The sequence below is a fragment of the Nannobrachium achirus genome (assembly GCF_963921795.1).
Source record: "Nannobrachium achirus genome assembly, chromosome: 4".
NCBI classification, from domain to species: domain Eukaryota; kingdom Metazoa; phylum Chordata; class Actinopteri; order Myctophiformes; family Myctophidae; genus Nannobrachium; species Nannobrachium achirus.
The window spans coordinates 39,077,408-39,098,237 of NC_137813.1; the positions used below are offsets into that span (position 1 = coordinate 39,077,408).

Sequence of the window (20,830 nt, forward strand, 5' to 3'; positions counted from 1 at the left end):
CCTCTGTTTATACAGGGATGGTTATGTTAGTGTATGTTTACACTGGCAATGACAGAATGGGCTTGGATGTTTCTTTTACATATCCAGAATCAACTTAAAACAGGTCCTAATGAGGGCACATCAGGGCAAACATACACACAGAAACTGAAAGAAGGAAGCACAATAATAGAGGGCATCATTCATAACAGGGCAAAAAAAAATGAAACAAAAAGTGTTAGAGGAAATGCTATGATAATAATAATTTGCCATTGCCTCACGCAATACAGTCCATCTATAAAAATGACACTGCTGTAGCCTGAGTCCTGTGCCAAAGCTGCGCTGTGTCAGCATTTCCTAGCATAGCGCGGCCTTATAAATAGTTTTTGTTTCCTGTCAGCTAAATATTGGCAGTAAGCTGCCCCAGTCTCCCTGTATCATTTGTGCGTATATCATTACTCCGCATGCATGCGGTCTGTCACTTAAGGGCATGACCTATAAATGTGTCATTTTCACATTCTTATAAGAACACAGGAGACTGTGTTTTTGCCCACAAGCCTTTCCAAGAAACAGGGTGAGCAAATAAGCTATGCATGGTAGTGACGGTAACGGACAGACAGTTTATAACACATAGACATGCGCGGGCTCACAGGCGCACAAGCCCAGTAGCCCTCGTCAGTCTGGCAGCAGTGATGATGATGTCATCTCTGCTATATATCGAGGGAGCAACATCAACATCAACATCAACCCTGACCTAACCTGACAGGCTGGATACAGACAGTAGACATTCCCCCATGGATCAGACAAGGGACAAGACGAGAGGCAGAGGATGCAAAGTAACAGAACAGAAATAAAAGAGGAGGGAGGGAGAGAGGGGGATGAGGTAATCGATGGTCAGGAGGGGTGCACTGCCAAAGTATGGGCAGTGCATCGTCCTATCTATTTATCATCCTTTCAGATACTAGCAGCCTGCTGCCTCCAGGCAGGCTATAAAACCGAATAACAGCAGACTAGGGAGCAACCTCACAGGCAGACATCAAACAGGCTACAGAGCTGTATGTCAGCCTGACTCAAGACAAGACCTGAGGTTCTTACGGTGAGGAAGACATGGAAATCAGGAGAGGTTAGAAACATTATCGGCCACTAAGGATGCAAAGGCTTTTTGGAAAGCTCCTTGCATCCCCACATAATGGTGTCCCAGACAGTCCTTCCCCCACAGCCTCCCCACAGAAAAGCAAACAAGTGGATCAGGCGCAGATGTAGGGAGATGACAGACTCTTTTTATGACTGCTGACGTGAGTACACACTAGAGAACATTTCGCACTCCCAAGGTTGTTGGACACACCCACATCCACATCCACACCCACACCCACACCCACACACACAATATATTATAATATATCACAAATATTACGGTGCAACAAGGTTACATCCACAAAGTCACGTGTCCTCATGATACAACAAGCATGCCCTCCATGGGCACAAGCAACAGTGTCTCCCAGGGTTGCCAACACTCCTGAATCCGACAGGAGTCTCCTGAATTTTGACCCCAACTCCTGCCATGCTCCTGAATTGTCATTACGCCTCAATTTCTCCTGGATTTGGTATCAAACTCCAAAAATTCACCAGCACACAGGAAATTACATCTACTACCGTATGTTCAAAATGTTCTGGGGGAGGACCCCCAGACCCCCTGCTTAAGGGGTGTGGGCAATGCATGCAATCACACAGATAATATCCACTTATAGTAATTAGTGCATATTAGTACAGATGGGTCTTACATTGCTTCAGTTATCAAATCAAATTCTGTACACCTACTTTTTGCGTTTTAATTGCTGAAATTGTACCCATCATTTTCCAATGCGAGTAAAGCAAGCCGAATAAAATGATCAAAATTGCAAAATTCACCAGAACACAGGAGAATACATCTACTCTGTTAAAAGGTTTCGGGGGGAGGACCTCCAGACCCCCGTTTGGGGAGTTACACGCCCCCCCCCCCAAACTACCCCCAAAAATCTCCTGAATTCTGACTGTCCAATGTTGGCAACCCTGGCGTCTCCGCATGGCAGCTGACAATCATAACAGACACCACAACACTCTGCCAGCCCTCTTTCTTTGATTTTATTATCAGAGATCCCTTTTTGAATATATCCACTTTTGTCCTACTCACCGGTCACCAACTTTTGAGGTGTGTATCAGCCTTGTCTTTAAAAATCTGAAGGAACCCCGATTTGATATGCATTGGGCCACTGCACTGCCTCCAGTTATCTCTGGGACGTGGGACCCCAATCTAATCTACACTGTAAAGTAACCAGTGTTAATTTAACTCTGAGAGTGTACTCTCTGAGTTACAGACCAGTAACGGTCCATTTGGTTCATAAAAAACCAAAGACACCATTTGGTTCATAACTAGTGTCAATATGCGGACCCCCTGGAACCCCCTCAAGGACCCCTGCGAGTCCCCATAAACCCCATGTTGAGAATCAGTGGTTTAAAGTATTGATGCGAGAGCTCTGTTGCACGACACCCTGACCCACACAGTGAAGCCCCGCCTCACACAGCCAACTCTCATCCCCATCCATGCTGACACACAGAGACAGGCCACTAATTGCTAATTAGACGGAGCACCCGAGGTTTAAAATGGATCATTATCCGCCAGTGCGGGCAATTGCTAACCCACTGGACTCAGCCACACCCCTCTTCCCATATCCATCGCTGATCCTCTCTCCCTCCATCCCTCTCCCTGTTAACTGTTGTCCCCAGCTTGGTTATTGTCACACGGAAAGCCGGCGACGTTCAGCTGTGTCATCTCTCCAGGGACTTGGTACGTGCCGGTGGCTATTCCATGATGGAGGCACCTCCACTGGTCCTCTCCCCCCAGCCCCATGCAGTCCCAACCCCAGCCCCCTGCCTGTTTGAATGAACACACAGGACAAGAGGCACGCTGTGCTGTTTGTTTCTGCCTGGGGCCGGTGGCGGCAGGGAAACCAGGGATAGGTATAGGCGGTATAAAGGTGGTATAAAGGGTGTATAGGCTCTGTTGTGTCCATAAGGGATATACGTATGCACAATTCATACAGCACACAGTCAAATCTGGAGTGCTCTTTACCTCTGAAAGTTTCCAAGTGGTTAAACGTAGGCTACACTCCAGATTTGACTCAGTGGTCCGGCTCACTTCCCTCCAGAAAGCACCTCATCCCACCCCCAACCCCCTCTCTCCTCCTCTCCATCCTCCTCACCTGGTCCATGTTCTTCAGTGTGCCTCCTCCCTCCTCCGGTTCCCCGTCATGGCAAAATATCACCGGCGTCCCCTCGCTTTCCTTTGCAGCGTTCCTGTCTCCCCCCACCCCACCCCGGGTGACAGCAGTCCTTGTCCTCTTCTCACATAGGCGAGGTAGCCTGTCAGCCGACTGTGCCTCTCTGGAGAGGCATGTTTCTCTTTTTCTCTGTGCCGTTACACCTCTCCTTCAGTCTCTTTGACGGTGACACTCTGTTACATCCAATCAGTGCAAATCTTTTGTCCTTTTTTGGCTTCTGTCCGCTTATTCCTGGCCGTTTTGCATGAGTCCAGAGGGCAAACCGGCATGGAGCCCTCACTTATTGCACTGATATGGCAGTCACATAGAGGGAGACTCCCGCGCTCTCTCTCTCTCTCTCTCTGTCTCTGTTCGTCTATCACACATCACAGTGCAAGCTGGCCCCTTGCCTCCCTTCTCCCCCTGCTGCCCCCTCCCTTCTCTTCAATCCCCTCCCTCTCTCTCTGCACTCCCCTCCTCCTTCCCAACTCCCCTCCCCCTCTTAACAGAGCCACAATAAGTGGCAAATGAGGGAGAAGGAGGGAGGAGGGTGAAGGATTGGGGTTGGTGGGACTGGACCATGTGACTCAGAGAGGTCTGAGAGACCCTCTACCAGCTGTCCAGCTCTCATGCTTCCCTCAAAAACTCTGTTGCCATTGACAACAGCTGCTGTGGAGAACACCAGCCATAGGTCCCTTGACACAAAGCTATTGGCTGACAGGATTTATGGCCCCCGCCCCCTATTTCGGGGGAGCACATTGGGACATGTAGTCCTGGCACTCTGAATAAGGCGGGCGGGTGGGTGGGTGGGTGGGGGGACCAGGGCAGGATAAGCAGTAGCACACTGTGCCCGTGTAAGGAATGCTTTTCACAGCACTCTCAAGAAGCTGTTGTTTACACCGATGCTGTACAACTGGTGAAGTGACAGCCACCACAACAAACATAGATGCACATCACACAAAAACATGTGCATGCATTGACATGCATGCATGTGCAAAGGGGAAAGAGATCCAGGGGCCTCGGCATTCAGGAAAAAGACATCCTCTGTCATTTCCCTCACAGCCAGCATGGAGGGAAACTCCCTCCCCGCAACAACAGGAACTCCAAATACTGAAGGCCATGGTTAATCCACCCCCCCCAACTCTCTCTCTCCCTCTTTCATTGCCTCCTTTTTCTTCATTTGGCTGCCTTTATCCTCTCTCCCCCACCTCGCCCCACCTATTGTATTATTACCCCCCCCCCCCCCCCCCCACACACACACACACACACTCCGTCTCCACCCCCACCTCTGTCTCATTGGAATTCCACAAAAGGTTGCCAGAGGTTACAGGTGCTGTGGTTGGGAGACGCCATTAGAAAGTAAAAAGGGGGAAAGGACTGTGTGTAGAAGGTGAATGCGTTGTTTAATTAAAAAGAAAAAATAGCTTGAAATGAAAAACAATAACATTTCCTGCGAACAATGCTTTAAAAAGGGTCCCATGCTCGAGTGACTACCCAAAATACTGCACGGTCCAGCCCAAGGTCTCTGCAATTGAAAAACAAAAGAGCACCTGTTCTGGCTTATTTTGATTCGACAGACACATAACATAGCTGTGACGTGGTCGGGTGGTATATGATATGTTAGCCAGAAGACTGTGACAAGGGGGTGAGTGAAGGCAGGGAAAGAATGCAGCTGTAAGTTACAGGGACAGTACAACAGTCTAGATAGGGATCTTCAACGTTTTTTCAGGCCAAGCTGAGACATGAAGCAGGGAATCCCAATACATATTGCTAATAATATATGGGGGGGGACGTAGAAACTCCTCCAAACCCCTCTTTGAAGACCATCTCTAGGTCCAAAGAACAGTTGGACAAGTTAGCTGAAAGTGTTTTTCTATAGTCACAATTTACAGTAAGTAGCCTATATGAGACTATTTGTGTGACTTTGCTGTTGATGTTCAATGGAAGAGTTTTCCATTGAACGTCCCTTTAGAGTTTTCCATTGAACATCCCTTTCTGTATATCCCAAGTGCAGTAATGTCATTGAAGTTAGACTATGCATGCATACGCGCGAACATGCCATGTGTGTCTTTCTAAGAAGAGAACAGCGGGTGTATTGTTGTGGTGAGAGTGGTAGATTATACTATCAGTAGTGGAATTCTGATTATTTCCCAGAGTGGGTCTGTCTGGACACGTGTGGGAGAAACTTTTGCCTTGTAGTTGGTGAGTGGGGGGCTCGGGTTGGAGAGGGGCCACTGTGGTAAGAACCACCTTTTTGTATTGTATGTCTACTAGAGTTCTGAAATTCTGCCCGAACCCGACCCGACATTTAGGGCCGGGTAGGGCCTAATATGTATGCTAATTATTCGGGCCGCGTAGGGCCTCGGGTTCAAAGAAAAAATAAAATACATTGTTATATTATTTTATTACTATTACTCTGTGATAGAGTTCTCAAATTCCGACCCGAATCCGATGTTTTCGGGCCTAGTAAAAGTATGCTAATTAGTTGGGCCAGGCCTCTGGTCGGCCCAGTTAGGGCCCAGTGAGGGCCGGGCCTTCATTTTCAAGCCCGTTGAGAACTCTAATGTCTACTGAAATGGGTCGAGACGTTTGAGTAAGGGAACCAAGCCCTTACAGTATATGGAATGATTTAAACAAACAAGCAAAACTTACTGTTATTAGTACTGAATTTAGGATATGTGTACTCATGGAAAGAGAGAAAGGTTGTGTTGGGTCAGACGCTGTTATTTAAATGTAGACCTATATTGTTGACTTGTAGAGTACTTGGAGACTTGGAGAGTTGGTAATGGACCCTTATAGAGCATTAACTCTTGAGAGAGTAAAATGAAAACAAATGGTTTTATTTTATGCTTTCAAGAGTTAAATTATTTAAAATTTTACACAAAGTCTACACAATTGAAGTATGTAGAAGAATTGTCATTATCAACAATTGCCTGTATCTCTCCTACTGTATGGTACCACATGAATACAGCATGTCGAGCATGGAATTGTGGACAAAATCTGAAATCCAATGATAACAAAATATTCTACGTTTTGGGTCTGAGAGGCTAAATCTACTAAATCTGGTCACTAAGTGGTCAGTGGAAAACCACTGCCCTACTTGACCACTTAACCTGCATGGCAGGCAAGGCACATCCATGTGTACTTTAAGTCACTCTGAATAAAAGCGTTTCCTAAAAGACTAAATGGAAGGTCCTCTCAAGTGAATTCTGCTGCTAGATGTTGTGATTGGAGACAGATGGGGACTCACTCACATTCAGGAACCATCAGAATGGGGTCAGGGAGAGTAGAATCCATCCTCTGCTGAAAACAAAATAGAAATGTGGATAAATTGCATCCAGTTGAGCTACTGTCGGGAACAACTATTTCAGTACTGTTTGTCACCTGTATGCCTGTAGGCCTAAATACAGTAAGGTCTGTGTCTTAGCTCTGATCCACAGCCCGTTATGGACCATTATTCAGGTAAACAGCGCCATCTACAGGACAATATGACGCCTGTATTGCCTAATTTGCCTACAACTGATGATGATTACTAGCCTACTCTGACACAAGCAAGCGTCAAAGCACGGCGTCTAGTCTTTGTAGACGAGGAGCTACAGACAGAAATGAGAAATATCAACAAATGTGCGGATAAGCAAACAATCTAACAAATTCAGAACTTACGGTTGCAGCAAAATGGAGAATCTGGTTTAAAGAGCACAATTATTTAGTCACCAGGTGGTGTCGCCAGGAAATATTAGTCTTGTCTACGTGGCAAGTTTTTTTTTGTTGGTCTTTAGGCCTACAATAAACCAGCAGGTGCACTGCACACCCACCTAATCAAGGCTATGGCTCTAATCAAGCCATAGACTAATTGTCTCTACTTGAATGGAAAACAGCTACTTCTAATGTATCCTTTAACGAAGTAGTTAACACGGGTGGTAGCCTATAATCTCTGTGTTTGTGTCGTGTCACAAAATGTAAATGGAGCCTATAATTTCAAGGTCATCGAACACAGCTTGATAACATGCGATAAAAGCCCGCCGTTTATGACACCCCTTTAGAAGGTGTCCTCTAACACAGACTGCCAACAGTTTTCAACACTAGAAGATAATTTTGTTTTTCAGGGGGGAAATATCTCCATTGACAAACGTAACCTAGGCCTAGGCTCCTGTAAAGTATTGCTTGTTGTAAAATTACAAGGAAGAAGGAATTGTTGAAGAAGAGGAAGCAGTGGTGAAATAATTATTTATTGAGCGTGAAAACGTTACTGTCAATTACCTTGTCAAAAAGGTTCGGTGGTAGAAAGAAGCATATACATGCATTACAATTAAAATCACTGCTCATAGTGTAAAACAATAATTATGAAAGAGTGTATCACATTTAAACCTTGTTCAAAATAATAACTTTCACGTACATCATGACTGCAGTCAGATTATTATTGCACTCACTTTCCTCACTCCCATTTGACCTGGGTGAAGTTATTTGATTGTAAAGGCTAGGTAGCAACAGTAAAACACTGAGGTCAAGGCATCTCTTATGGCAACTATGAGAAATGCAGGATAAGTGAAATGACTTAATCCTGCTTGAACAGTTAGGCCTATTCAACAAGTATTTAACCACCTTGTCTCCCCCCCCAGAAATCTATAAATTCAACACAAAATATCCCATAATGACCAAGTGACAGGCCTGTGTTTTTCTTAATTTATTGCAAATGCAATACAGAAATATAAATAACCATTCACCCTCTTGAATTATCATAAATTCAATATACTTATTTATTATTTTATCTATTCATGTTAAACAGATACACTCTGAACAGCTATATTCAGGTTCAGAGTACGGGGGAGAGAAACTGGGTAGAACTGGGAAGGGTGATATTGGTCATTGCATGTGGGGCATCACCTGTCAGCAGGGACTGTTGGGTGGGCTGGGAGGAGTAGGATGAAGGCCCTACTCATGCCAATCTTCTGCATGGTTTCTCCCCCCCCCCCTCCCCTATTGGCCACAGGTGCATGGCAACTGTGTCCCTCAGCCAGAAAATAATTGACTTTAGTTGACTTTCCGCTTTTGATTTTTTGAATGAATATGTAAAATGTGAAATTATAAATACAAAATAAATAACATTTATATTGAGCAGTGACAAATAAATCCTAATACATTTTGAATTCAGGCTGCAATGGGTGGGTGGGGTTTGAATACTTCCTAAAGATGCTGTAGGCCTATTTTCTTGAAAAAGGAAAACATGAATTCAAAGGGCTTGGTCACATCGTCATATGATAGCATCAAACTTCGGCTAACAGTTAATTGTTTGTGCATTCAAAAGGGAAATAGGCAAACTACTTTTGCAATAGGCGTACATACTGCAAATCCTTGCTGCATCCATCATTCAGTTATTTGCATACGGATAGATGTTTCCACCCTCTTAAAAGAAAGAAAGACAGTTAAGCCTTGAGAAGAAGTGCAGCAGACTCTGTGTGTGTGTGTGTGTGTGTGTGTGTGTGTGTGTGTGTGTGTGTGTGTGTGTGTGCTCGCGCGCGCGCGCTGGATGGATGGATAATGGATAGTGTAGGCCTACAGGGAACCCTGATAAGAAGTGACCATTGTAGGTAAATGATAACCACAAGGAGGGGTTGGGAAGCCAAAGGTGATGTTCCACTTCTTTCAGTTGTCTTCTCTCTGACTGTGCTGGTCAGATTGTCACCTCCCCCTGGATATCTCCAACGGGAAACCATTGTGGTCCAGGCTAGCTCTCCTCCCTGAAACAGATGGTTTGGCCACACAATGACACAAAATGTCACAGAGTGCACATAGCCTATACAACAGCAAAGAACCACACAAACACAATGACACAAAATGTCACAGAGTTGTCCCAAATGTACATAGCATATACAACAGCAAAGAACCACATAAACACAATTACACAACTGTCACAGAGTTGCCCTAAATGGACATAGCCTAAAAAACAGCCTTTGCTTTTATGTGCCTCTTCTCAAGAGATACAATACAGATAACGACCTATTATTGCCCACCACACCACAGCTGTGATTGTGAAGCAGGCAGCTAGGCCTCTTGCAATGACGCGGTTTTATTTTTGTTCTCAGTCAGTGTCCCCAATAACATCACAATATCAACGGCGAACGCAGTTTAGGCCTATCATCAGAATTGTTAGTGTGTAAATGTGTCGTTTATATTGTAGGCGATGAATCGTTTCCTTACCATGGCCCGTGATGATGCATGGTAACCTGGGATGCGGGAGAGATGGAGCACGCATTCTTCTCTTTCAACCCCCACCGCGTCCACTTGCTGCCCGCAGGTTACAATATGTAGATGATGTAGGAAAGGAAGACGAGTCCCATGATGGCGAAAAACATCAACATCAAAACGTCCAACATGATGTCAAGAAGAAATGGATGATGTAAATGGAAGCATACGCTTAACGCAGAGGAAACCGTTCCACAGCCGAAACAGATCGGAAAAGATCGGATATGATCGGAACGAAGACTATGCTTGCGCTGTGTGGGGGGGGGGGAAGAGATACGACAGGGGAAACCCCTCCCTCCCTCCAGTGGTGGAAAAAGTACTAATGTTTTACTTGACTAAAATTATCAATACTCTAGTAAAAGTCCGGAATTAAAAATGTAATTGAGTAAAAGTACAAAAGTATACTTTTGTACTTTTACTCAAGTACATTACTATAGTCTATCTAAATGTAATTAGGCTAAAGTACCAAATGTAAAAGTACTCATTATGCAGAATGTCCCACTAAGTTTTCAAATGTAAAGCCTACAAATCTTTAAATTTAGATTTAAATTAGCAGATCTATGACGCATTATGAGCGTGTCAATCAATCTACGAGCTTGTCAATCAATCTTCAAAGTAAATAAATACTCAAGTACAAATCTCAAAATGTAGTAGCCTACTTAAGTAAATATACTTAGTTCACCACTGCTTCTTAGCCCCTTGCCTTGCCAGATGCGTAGTCCTATAGCATCATGCTGTAAACATCTAGATTTATTAGCACATTTACCATCATTTATTTTTCATTATGTGATAGGCAGGTGTTCGTGGCAGCATTTCAAATAAGGAAGAGCCATATTTCTAGAATCAATCAATTGCTGATAGTTTACTATGTAGATAAGTTGTTCATCATGTTCTTTCTAATTTTGGCAAATGTTCCCCCCAGAAAATGGATGCTGGCGTTAAGTTAAATTAACAGGAGGACATCATTATTCAATTCTACCTCAGTTCTTCTAGACCAGGGTCCAGCCAATGTTGGATGTTGAAGTGAAAACAACAGTCTGAGTAAAAATGACATTTTATTGAATCTGCAGAATCATACGTACAATTCGAAGTGCTGTAACAGGGCAACAAGAGATGATATCAGGTCCTAGAATTCAACTGTATTCCGATTTTTGAATACATTAACATGTCAATATGCATAATGGTATCTTTATTTAGTTTAAAAAATAACAGAAATTATAAAACAAAAACCATTTAAGATGAAATGCACAAAATTGATCTCAACGCTAGGTCAGTCTGAATTACATGATTTCAATCTGCACAGTCTATATAACCAGTATCATTGAAGCGGGGAATGATTCATCAGAAGCGTAGGAGGCTATGATGAAGGCTGAAGGTAATGCCTAAGTTATGCTCCATCTTAGACAGTGTATGAATCTTAAGGGATGGGCAGGGTACTAGGATAAACACTGACTATAAACAGGGTTATGATTATGGTACAGTAGATGCAGGCTGAGTGATTCCGTTGCGGAAGAGCGTATTTGGCGCATAGAGGTTACCTCCTAATATCCAGGTCAGTCACAACTTGCCATGTCTCATGGGCTGAGAGATTTTTCGAGTACATCTCGTCATAGTCAGCCTCTAACCCCCCCAGCCCCATTCATTTACATCATCACATGCACATTTCTGCCTATGCCTTGCCACAGTGGTCTACACATCTCTTCTTGAGTCACACTTACACAATACTGGCTTTCTTTGGCCACTTGTTTTTATTCCAAAAGAACACCATCAACTAACAACCCTCAACTTTTAAGACATTCCCAAAACTGGTTTACCGGTACGTTTTGCTCATCTGGAAAAGAAAGAGCGTGTAATCCGCAGAGCAGCAATGTCTACTGGATTAAGAAGCATTGTTAGAGGAAAATTTGAGGAAGCAACAACATGAAACCTAATTTAGGCTTAACCCTGTAACAGCCAATTCACTTTAAGCCAAATAACCTAACTCCCTTCTTAAATTCCCTCAAGTGAAACACAAAACTGTAATCTGCTTTCCAAACTAGCAGCTGCTTTGCCAATAAAGAATTCCCACTGTCAAATAGACGTTAATGTAAAATGCAGGCATATGTTAAATATTTTAATATGGCAACCTGATTGCTTAGACAGCCTTGAAATAAGTTGTGGTCACTTCCGATTTAGTGATCACCATCAGTACATCAGTCACATTTCCTCACATAATGTTGCAAAAGTTATACTTATTGTTTGACACATTGCACGACACTTTTTTCCATGAGTATTTTAGCTTTCTTTTCTTTAAATTCCCCCTCAACACAAAAATATGAACCATTACAGCTTTTATCTGCAGCGCAAGCCACTTCCCAAAGCACCATGCCCCGTAAAAACCTCTTCCCTAACTTCTCTTTATGATACATATACAATTGTACAATGTCATCTAGCTATATAGTGAGAGCCTTTTCTTTTTATAAAGCTGAATATTTTGATTCCTCTCCAACCTCACCCCTCGTCTTTGACATTCACAGTGCATCACAAGGAAAGAATGAAACGTCAAACAAATAGGAAGTAAATGGGAATACGAGTAGGGTCCATTGTAGAATTTATTACAGCACTGAGAATTGACCAAATATTGTTTTCTAAGCCTGTTCCCATGAAGCTGTAAAGTGATCTGAGGTTACAGTGTTGCATACCGTTATAGTTGCAACTGTCTGCTAGTTAGTTTAAGAACCATCATGCTTTTTTGTGATCTGTGAAGGTTGGGGAAAAACAAGACCAGCCAAATGCACTTCAAATTTGCCGGAAGCTCGTTACATTTTCCACCTTACATGGAGGATCTCCAGAGTGCCTGAAGACCCTGTATGTCACTGACATAGCATGTTTATGATGCAGGAGATAAGAGCTGGACGAATGATGACTACATCACATACTCGAAATTGCATGACTATTAAGTGCCATTTCCACTTTTAGAGCCTCAAAGACAAGAGGTACTCTAGAGATAACCTGGCACAACTGAGCAGGCATTGCTCATCATACAGATGACCAAGCAGCTTTCGGACCTGAAACTTGAGTTTGATTCTTGGTCTACTTCTCTGATTGCACATTTTTAGATAAAATAGTTTGCCCTGGTTAATAAATCAAACTTGCTGGTTTATTTATTTGATACATTTGTTGTTTGAAAATAAGCTTTCTATAACAATAACAAGAAAAAGCAAAAAAAGGAGAAGACAGGATAACAATAAGACCATTAACCATAGCACAGGTGTTTTACCTGTGCAGGGTTTAACAATATACAAACAAAATTGGAATGTCAACTTACAAAAACAATGGAATGACTTAAAGGAAAAAAAGAAAAGAAAAATCGCACAAAACAGAATTGTGCTTGGCCTTCTCTATTACAATTGGTCTAAGTGTAATATTCACTCTCTAGCTATGTGAAGGAATTTGGCCTGTTCCCATCACCTATTCATGTTCAGCCATTATCAACCAAAACCTGGCAATATTCTTGAGAATGAAGGCAATCAGGAATGAGGATATACAGTTTACATGTTCACACCAACAGAGGCGATGTAGTGAGTGTGATCATAAGAATTTAGTTACTGGGCCACCAGATAATCATGTACCCCGACTTGTCCCTGATCCCTCTACTAATTGATATATCTATGAGGTCAGGAGGTGAACTTCCAGTTTCATACAACAACCACAATGCAGTGCAGGACACATGTGAGGGGGCACCATCGAGAGCACGATACTGAGAAACGTGTGCACCGATATATAAATATATAAAATCCTCTTGTTAAGACATATCTTGCCAACTGTTGCAACAGCAATGGTGTATTGAAGCCAATGGAATGTATACAAGTCAAATATTCAAGCTTAGATCGGACTGCGCTAAAACAGTGAAATTCTATACTGCGCTTCCAGTCGGGCCAAGATTGCGATGGAAAATTAAAAACAAAATCAAAAGAAAGGAAAAACTAAAAACGACATAAATAGGTTTCTGATGATGCCACACCTATATTCCCAACATATATTTTCTGCAGCTCTATGGCTGCAGGTGTCTATTGTCCAGAATGAAGTTAATGAAGACTCTCAACATTTCTTTGTTTTTTATGAGGTTGAGCTGGGATTTTTTAGAGTGGCATTTAAGGACGAAGCTGTGTGACACGATGTGACCACTGACATACAGTGATGCTGTGAGAATGTGTGTCATCTATTAAGACATTTGATTCCACCACTGACACCGAGTGTGGATCCAGGATTGAAAACAAGAGCAACAGCCAGAGGACACCGGACATCCAAACAAAGACAAGACGTCAACACATACAGACAGAGAGACAGGCAGGCAGACAGATGGACAGATGGCAGGGTGCGTCATGTGGTTGGAGAGCAGGACAGTGAGAGCAGAGCAGGCAGAGCAGGGATGCCAGGGGGTGGCAGGGGGCAGGGCACGGGTGGGGTTGGACAGGACAGATCAGAGAGCAAGAGTAAAATCAAGAGAAAGCGGCATTAAGATGAGATGGCACTGGGCTTTTCATTTCCTTCTTTCCCTCCCTTTCTCTACCTCCTCCTCCTTTCTCTCAAACAGCCTCTACATAGTTGGCAGGCAGCATGCCTTGCTGGCCGGTGCGCTCCACGCGGCCATACATCCAGCCCTCGTCGATCTGTTGCACGTCTACGATCACGTCGCCGTCCACAAAGGAGACCTCATCCTCGTCAGCGGCAGAGTAGTCATACACAGCCCTGTACCTCTTCTGTAAGGAACACAGAAACAAAATGAGCGGTTACTTCCTAATGCTGCCTCAGCCAGAAAATCTGCTAGCTGACAGAAACAAGATTAATTAATTAATTAATTCATTAATGAAAGATAAGTCTCCAGGTGATTGCTGCCTCCACACAGTAAAATCCTCAGTGTTTAATTTAACTCTTACGGGTACATTTAGTTGGGTGGCCATAACTGAATGGGTAGAGCCTGCCTGGGAAGCAGAACTTCCCGGTTCGATTCACGGCCCCGGGAATGTATCGAGGTCTCTCTCAGCTAGACACTTCACCACTAGTCTCGCACAACCAGATAACATTTCCACAATCACCGAATGCTACATAGAGTCTGGACTGGAACTATAAAACACCTCCCGAAATCCGAGGCAGGAAGTTGTCATCTGTTTGTCAAAAGTCTCGATCGCAGCACCTTTAGTTTTATAGTAATACTGTTCTTGCTGTTCTACTGTACCTACTGCCAACCAGGTGAAAAATTGAGGCTTTAACATTTGCTTTTATATTAAATATCCAAGACTATTAACTCATTTACTGCCTATGACAAGTATGACGAACTATATAAATGCGTCCGTTCCGCCTATGACGAGCTGTCAATATGCTGCAATCGCTATTAAACAATTAAAGTATGATCACCGATCCCCCATAATTCTTTCTCTATGGAGAGGCACTATTCACAAAAACCGGATCCGGATGTTCCTAGACCGGAAACAGGGGGTGGGACAACAACCCCTTGTATCCCGTCTCCGAGCGCATTCACTTCTTCGTTACGCAACAACAACCACGTGGCATGCAGACGCTTTCGCTATGGATAATGGAGGGCTGTTGTTTTTTGTTCCTTACCTTGGCTGGATCGTAGAGCGAACGCGATCCGTGAACCATCGTGCACGATGTGCCCGCAAGCCCCCACGTTAAAGGTAAGCAAAATCCCGGCGGTGTGGAACATTAGAAGGGTTTCAATATCGCAGTCAATGAGTTAAGATAGTGATAGTTTGACCACTTCAAATGCTCTAATCTTAAAAAGAAATCGTAAAGTCAGTCGTGGCGACTGAGAACTTTAATCCATGTGGGAGTATTTGTCAGATCGACGGTTCTCGACATCCCATCTATCCGACTGACTCGATGTCCACAACACCTCCTTGGGTTGTCGTAACCTGTGAGTGACGTGCGTGAGTTTGGAGTCGCCTGGGCTGGCGGTTCTCGAGATACGTGAACAACGGACCGATGGGCGTATGTCGTACATATACGACGTACAGAGATTTTGTGCATTTATTGTGAGAGTATTAGTTCATTTGTACACTCTCAGAGTTCAATGAACACTCAGGGAACCTGGAGGGAGAACAGAGAACAGTGGATGCTCACCCCACCACTGCTGGCAGGAGGCGGGGCGGCCGCCGCCTGGCGCACTGGTTCAGGAGCAGGTTCATAGTGGTAGTTCTGAGGGGCTGCAGAGGGCTGGTATGCTGCTGACACAACAACAACAACAACATAGCAGGTTAGAACAAACAGTCCGGATTGATTGAAGAGCAATTTTTGATTAACATTTTGAATGAAATGTAATTTAGTTTTAGTCATATTTAAAAAGTTTTAGTTTTAGTCTTTAGCCTTGATGGCGTCGTAATGGATAATGTTACACTTGGTTGCATGCTGAAAATAGCCGGTGTACAAGCTTGAGAGCTTGTAGATTTGAGCTTGTAGATTTTTCAGAGTGCAACCAAACATAAATTGACTTAGTTCTACTGGATCTCATCTCCACTAGTCCCTACCTACAACTTTAGTCTAGTTTTTATTTGTTGACAAAATTGTACATTTAGTCTTAGTATTAGTCGTCGTAGCTTAGTTTTCATTTAGTTTTTAAAACAGTTTTTGTCAGTGAAAAGAAAAGGGAATTGACGAACATTTTCATCATAGCTTTAGTCGTCGAAATCAACACTGGTTTGAAGGGAGGTATAATCTGGGGATATTCTATGGGAGTAGCAGCATCAAAACAACATCCCTTTTTGTCCTCTTTCACCCCCCCCCCCCCCCCCCCCCCCCCCCTCCCCACCTTCAATACCTTCATAGCTATCTATAGGCGTCATCAAATTAGGCAACACCATGAACCTGGGATAGGATGAATTCCAAAGCTTTGCAAGCCAAGACGTGCAACTAATGCCTTTCATCCACCGTATTATGCAATCCTCAACCCTTCCTACAACGCCTCTCTGTGTATAGGTGTTCAGGCAGAAATAACCATGTGCATTTCAACTAACAAATCTGTTTCTTGAATGGCAGTGCCTGAACGTTTGAGGTCACTTACAGTTCCAGTTATATTTATGATACAGTCACATCATCAGTGTCAATCATCAGTGTCAATTTAAAGGAGCTATAGTCAACTTTTTCATTGTAGGGCCGACACTTTGTTTACATCCTAGTCTATAGACTACAATGTAAACAAAGTGTCGGTCTGACAATGGCCAAAATGATTATGTTATCATTATTTTACGCTTTTTGTGGTCATTTTTGAATAGAAACACATATATGACGCTTATTTTTTTATAAAATATTTTCGAAACATTATTTTAATTTTAGCATCCGTTTTTCAAGAAAAAGTTGACAATAGCTCCTTTAACTCCAAGTGTACAACTGTAGCCAAATGGACCTGTTTAGACTCTCAAGAGTTACAAATGGATAAATTAACATTCAGTATTTCATTTTGTACTTTTCCAGAACAGATAAGAGAACACAGAAACGACCTTTATTGATCACACAAGAGCGATTCAGTCGCCGAAGGCAGCAGAGCTGTTAAGACACAGTTACAGGGCAAGAAAGGTACTATGTTCCTTCCCCTCTATATTGTTTTTAAGTCCTGAAGTAGCAATGCTGACTAGTTTATGACTGCGTTCAATACTAACAGCACCTCTACATCATGGAATGCTGGCCACAGTCAGAGGGTCAGTACCTGACGGGGTGTTGCCAGGCTGCTGTTGGGGTGGTGGGGCCTCTCCTCCCATCCTGCTCTTCTCAAACTCCTCATGGTACTTAATCTGCATAGATGCACACACACACACACACACACACAAAAATAAACATTTGTGTCTTGTTATCTAACAGAAAAACCTTCAAAGGTAAAGGTAAGTAGGCCACAAGGCCTTTCACATCAAGCACTATGACTGTAAAAAGATTAGTTAAAAAAATTATTCCAACTCAAGTGAATTCCACAACTAAAACAAAGACAAGGTGAACAAAATATATTTATAGTCATCATTATAGTGCTTTGTGTGAACAGCTCTTTACTCTAAAACTGAGAGCAAAAAAATGCAGTTCATCTCATTTCCACCAGGTGTCTCCAAGTTTGCACTTGAGCCTCCACTCTCATCTTTGTGGGATAGGTGGGGCCTGCTCTGTGCAGTGGGCCGCTACTAGAAGCAGCTTGGCGCTCACAGGAAATGACATCACGGCAGGAAGCAGTGTGAGCTCAGAGTTGCCTAGCAACACTGGTCTGACACATCAGGAGGAACAGGTGAAATGAGAAAAAGGAAATAAGCCAGAGAGAGAGACAGATCTATGCTTGGGGTGAGAAAACAAAACGCATGCCTAAACATGCAGACAACTTGTTATTTGCTTTCTTTTGGAAATAAATACCAACGAGCCCAAAACTGCAGGTTTCAGATGAACCTACCAGAAGTTGTGATCTACAAGCCCCCATCCACCCCCTTCCCCAAGACAATTTAGCCAGCAAAACAAAGGCACCATTCACCGACAGACACATAAAAAGGACCACACAGATGACCCTGAAAGTGAGAGGCTGCTATTTGACTGCACTAACAACTCCTGCCCTTATTTCCAGGCTTGATAACAGACTGACTCACGCCTCCCCGGTCAGATTTACAGCCCCGATTCTGTGCTCACTCACACCCTCGCTGTGAAAGAGGCCAGTGTGCCAGCGGCATGAGAGAGAGAGAAAGAGAAAGAGAGGGGTGTGTTCACACACTGCATGGGATGACAGGGTGTCGAGTGCTTGTGTTAAGAACAGTGAGCTCAGTGGGAGACAGACCGAGTGTTCTCAAGTGCAACATCTCAAGTCAGATTGCAAAAGAGAGATTGTTTGTTTCAAGGGGCAGGTTGAACAGAACAGTGCATGCATGCATGTCTATTCTGTTTACAAGAACCCATTAGGGATGGGACGATATGAAAATGTCATATCACGATTATTGTGACAAAAGAAATCCGAGATTTACGATATTATCGTGATAATCAAAATCCATTATCCTGGGGCGGAACATTTGCCAAAAAATAGCAGATCTACAACGCGTTGTGAGCTTGTAGATCGGCTATTTTTTTGGAAAAGACATTTGCTAGAGAGTGAAAAAAAGACTGTATCAAGCATGTATATTATGAATACCTTTTACCAATTATAGAGGGTTTAAGTGGTACCGGATATGCAGCTCGTCAAATAAAAGGTGAATTGATCCCAGTGCATGACGGAGGACGATACCACGATACGATTATCGTGAGTGTTTATCACGATAAACAATAATATCGCGTATCGTCCCATCCCTAGAACCCATCCTTCTGCAGGACCACAATCTCCCCCCCATGGAGAGAGAGACACACAGAAACAGAGAGTGATGGGGAGAATGACAACCGAGGACAGAGATCAGTCTAGACAGACAGAAAGAATTAATGCTGACATTCTGGGCGGAGTGCTGAGTAAACAGGCCTGTTTCTCTGTCTGAGGGTACAGCTGGGAATTTGTGAAGAAGAGAAAAACGGGGGTGGGAGAATTGGATAGAAGAGAAAGATGGAGGGATCGTTTGGAGCAGTGCCCCTTGCCACGCACGCGCGCACACGCACACACACACACACACACACACACACACACACACACACACACACACACACACAAAATACTTCAGGATTAACTCCAGCCCATTTCACCACTCTGCCTTGTACGTTACTTTGATGTGGTTATTTTTACACAAAAAGTAATGTAAAAATGTGTTTCCGCGTCTGGTGTTTTCTGGTCTCAGATATGCAGGATCTTTCATCACATGAAAGCAGTAATTAGCCATCACCCTCCATACCAATTATGTCATTATTGAAACCAGTGCAAAGTACATGTATGGACCAATGTTTAATGACTGTGTGCGAGTGTGTTTTTCAGGGAGGAGGAAAAGACTTTTATGACCGACTCTAAGCGTTGAGGAAAGGTAAACATCATCACACACACTTCGACATCGCTATTCTGCATGGCAAATCAGTTGAGCTGAGAGAGAAGGGCGAGTGAAAGGCTCAGTCAGTGTGTGTGTGCGACACATATTTATTAATTAAAACGTAAAAAGAAAATCCATTCCATTGAAGAGGAAATAACTGTATGAGGACGGTATCCTTGATTAAAAGACACTCTGATTAAACCTGGTAGCATACTTCAAAAGAAGTTGATTTGTTTTCCAGGTTTTGAAATTTAATTTAACAAGATCTCTGTGGATTGAATTGCTTTCAACTCAATGTGTCACTGCTTTGAGTGCTGAATGCTAGACCCCGGCCAGCGCACTTTGACATATTTGTCTGGCGACAGGCACTCTCTTCAGTGGACAAAGTGTGTTCTACCTACTGACGAATTGAATAATGTTGGAGGAATGGACGCATTTATTTACTGTATGTTTTTTGCTGCTGGATCATGTAACATTATTCTCTACTCCATGCTATGGAATGCTGCTTATGCGTCTCTAATGTAATGAACTCTAATGTAATGTCGTTTGGGAATGTGGTAGCCTATTAATAGGTTATGTGAGCATTTTTGTTGTGGCAGTGGCACGTGAAGTTATGTTTAATAAAACAAAAACAAGTGTGTGTTCTGTGCATGTTTGCATAGAGTGAGCACGCATCATAGAGTTGTGCACATCATAGAAAGTGCTTGTCAGTATGAGAGAGAGTAAGGGTAATTCGTTTGGTGTCAGGCTTTGGCTCGGGCCAATAAATTGCAGAACATTTCGGGTTGGGCTCGAACACCACGGGCCAGGGCCGGGCTCGGGCTGGAGTTCTGGGCCTGTGCAGGGTTGTATTTAACACATTCCGTGCCCGTGGACTGAGATCTGTTTTTTCAAAATGTGCGGTTCTGTGCCGAGGTCGGAGGTCTCCGTCCTTTGAACTTTTTAATGTGAGCGTATTAACTCATTGAGTGCCAGCCTATCACCACTAGAGGGCGCCCAGTGACCAGAGAATAATAGAGATATGCTGGTAATGCATGCCCAAGCCCTGGAGCCATGACTTTTTTTACAAAGGAAAGGACACTTTCCTTTGTGCATGTACAGGAAGAGGATGAAGTTAGCTTGAAGTTAGCTATTGGCTACCAAGCATTTTAGAAGCCTTATTTTCGTCAACTTAGCCATGATTAAACCTTGCACACCTCATGCATGGGAAAAAAACAGAGAAGAATGAGCTCTAAAAAATCCAATGCAATCCTGGATTGCATTGGAGTGGATTTGTGCAGTTTGTTCACAGCTTTCAAACAAAAAAATCCGATTGGAAATCCGTTCAGGCATTCTTGAGATAATCGCCATTATGTTTTA

At 43.4% G+C, this 20,830-nt stretch overlaps 1 protein-coding gene across 2 annotated transcripts in view; it reads right to left on the reverse strand.

The window, feature by feature from the left end:
* Nucleotides 1-10,557: 10,557 nt before the first annotated feature.
* The window catches only part of lasp1 (LIM and SH3 protein 1), a 39,386-nt gene continuing 29,113 nt past the window's right edge, over nt 10,558-20,830 (reverse strand). The window contains exons 5-7 of one of the 2 annotated variants that reach the window (XM_080724700.1): nt 17,218-17,302; nt 15,639-15,739; nt 10,558-14,257 (exon numbers count right to left, since the gene is read on the reverse strand). In XM_080724700.1, the coding sequence (XP_080580826.1) occupies nt 14,084-14,257; nt 15,639-15,739; nt 17,218-17,302 (360 nt within the window). In that variant the 3' untranslated portion in view covers nt 10,558-14,083. Of the gene's footprint in view, nt 14,258-15,638; nt 15,743-17,217; nt 17,303-20,830 lie in introns of both variants that reach the window. The other variant, XM_080724699.1, reaches the window with a different exon arrangement.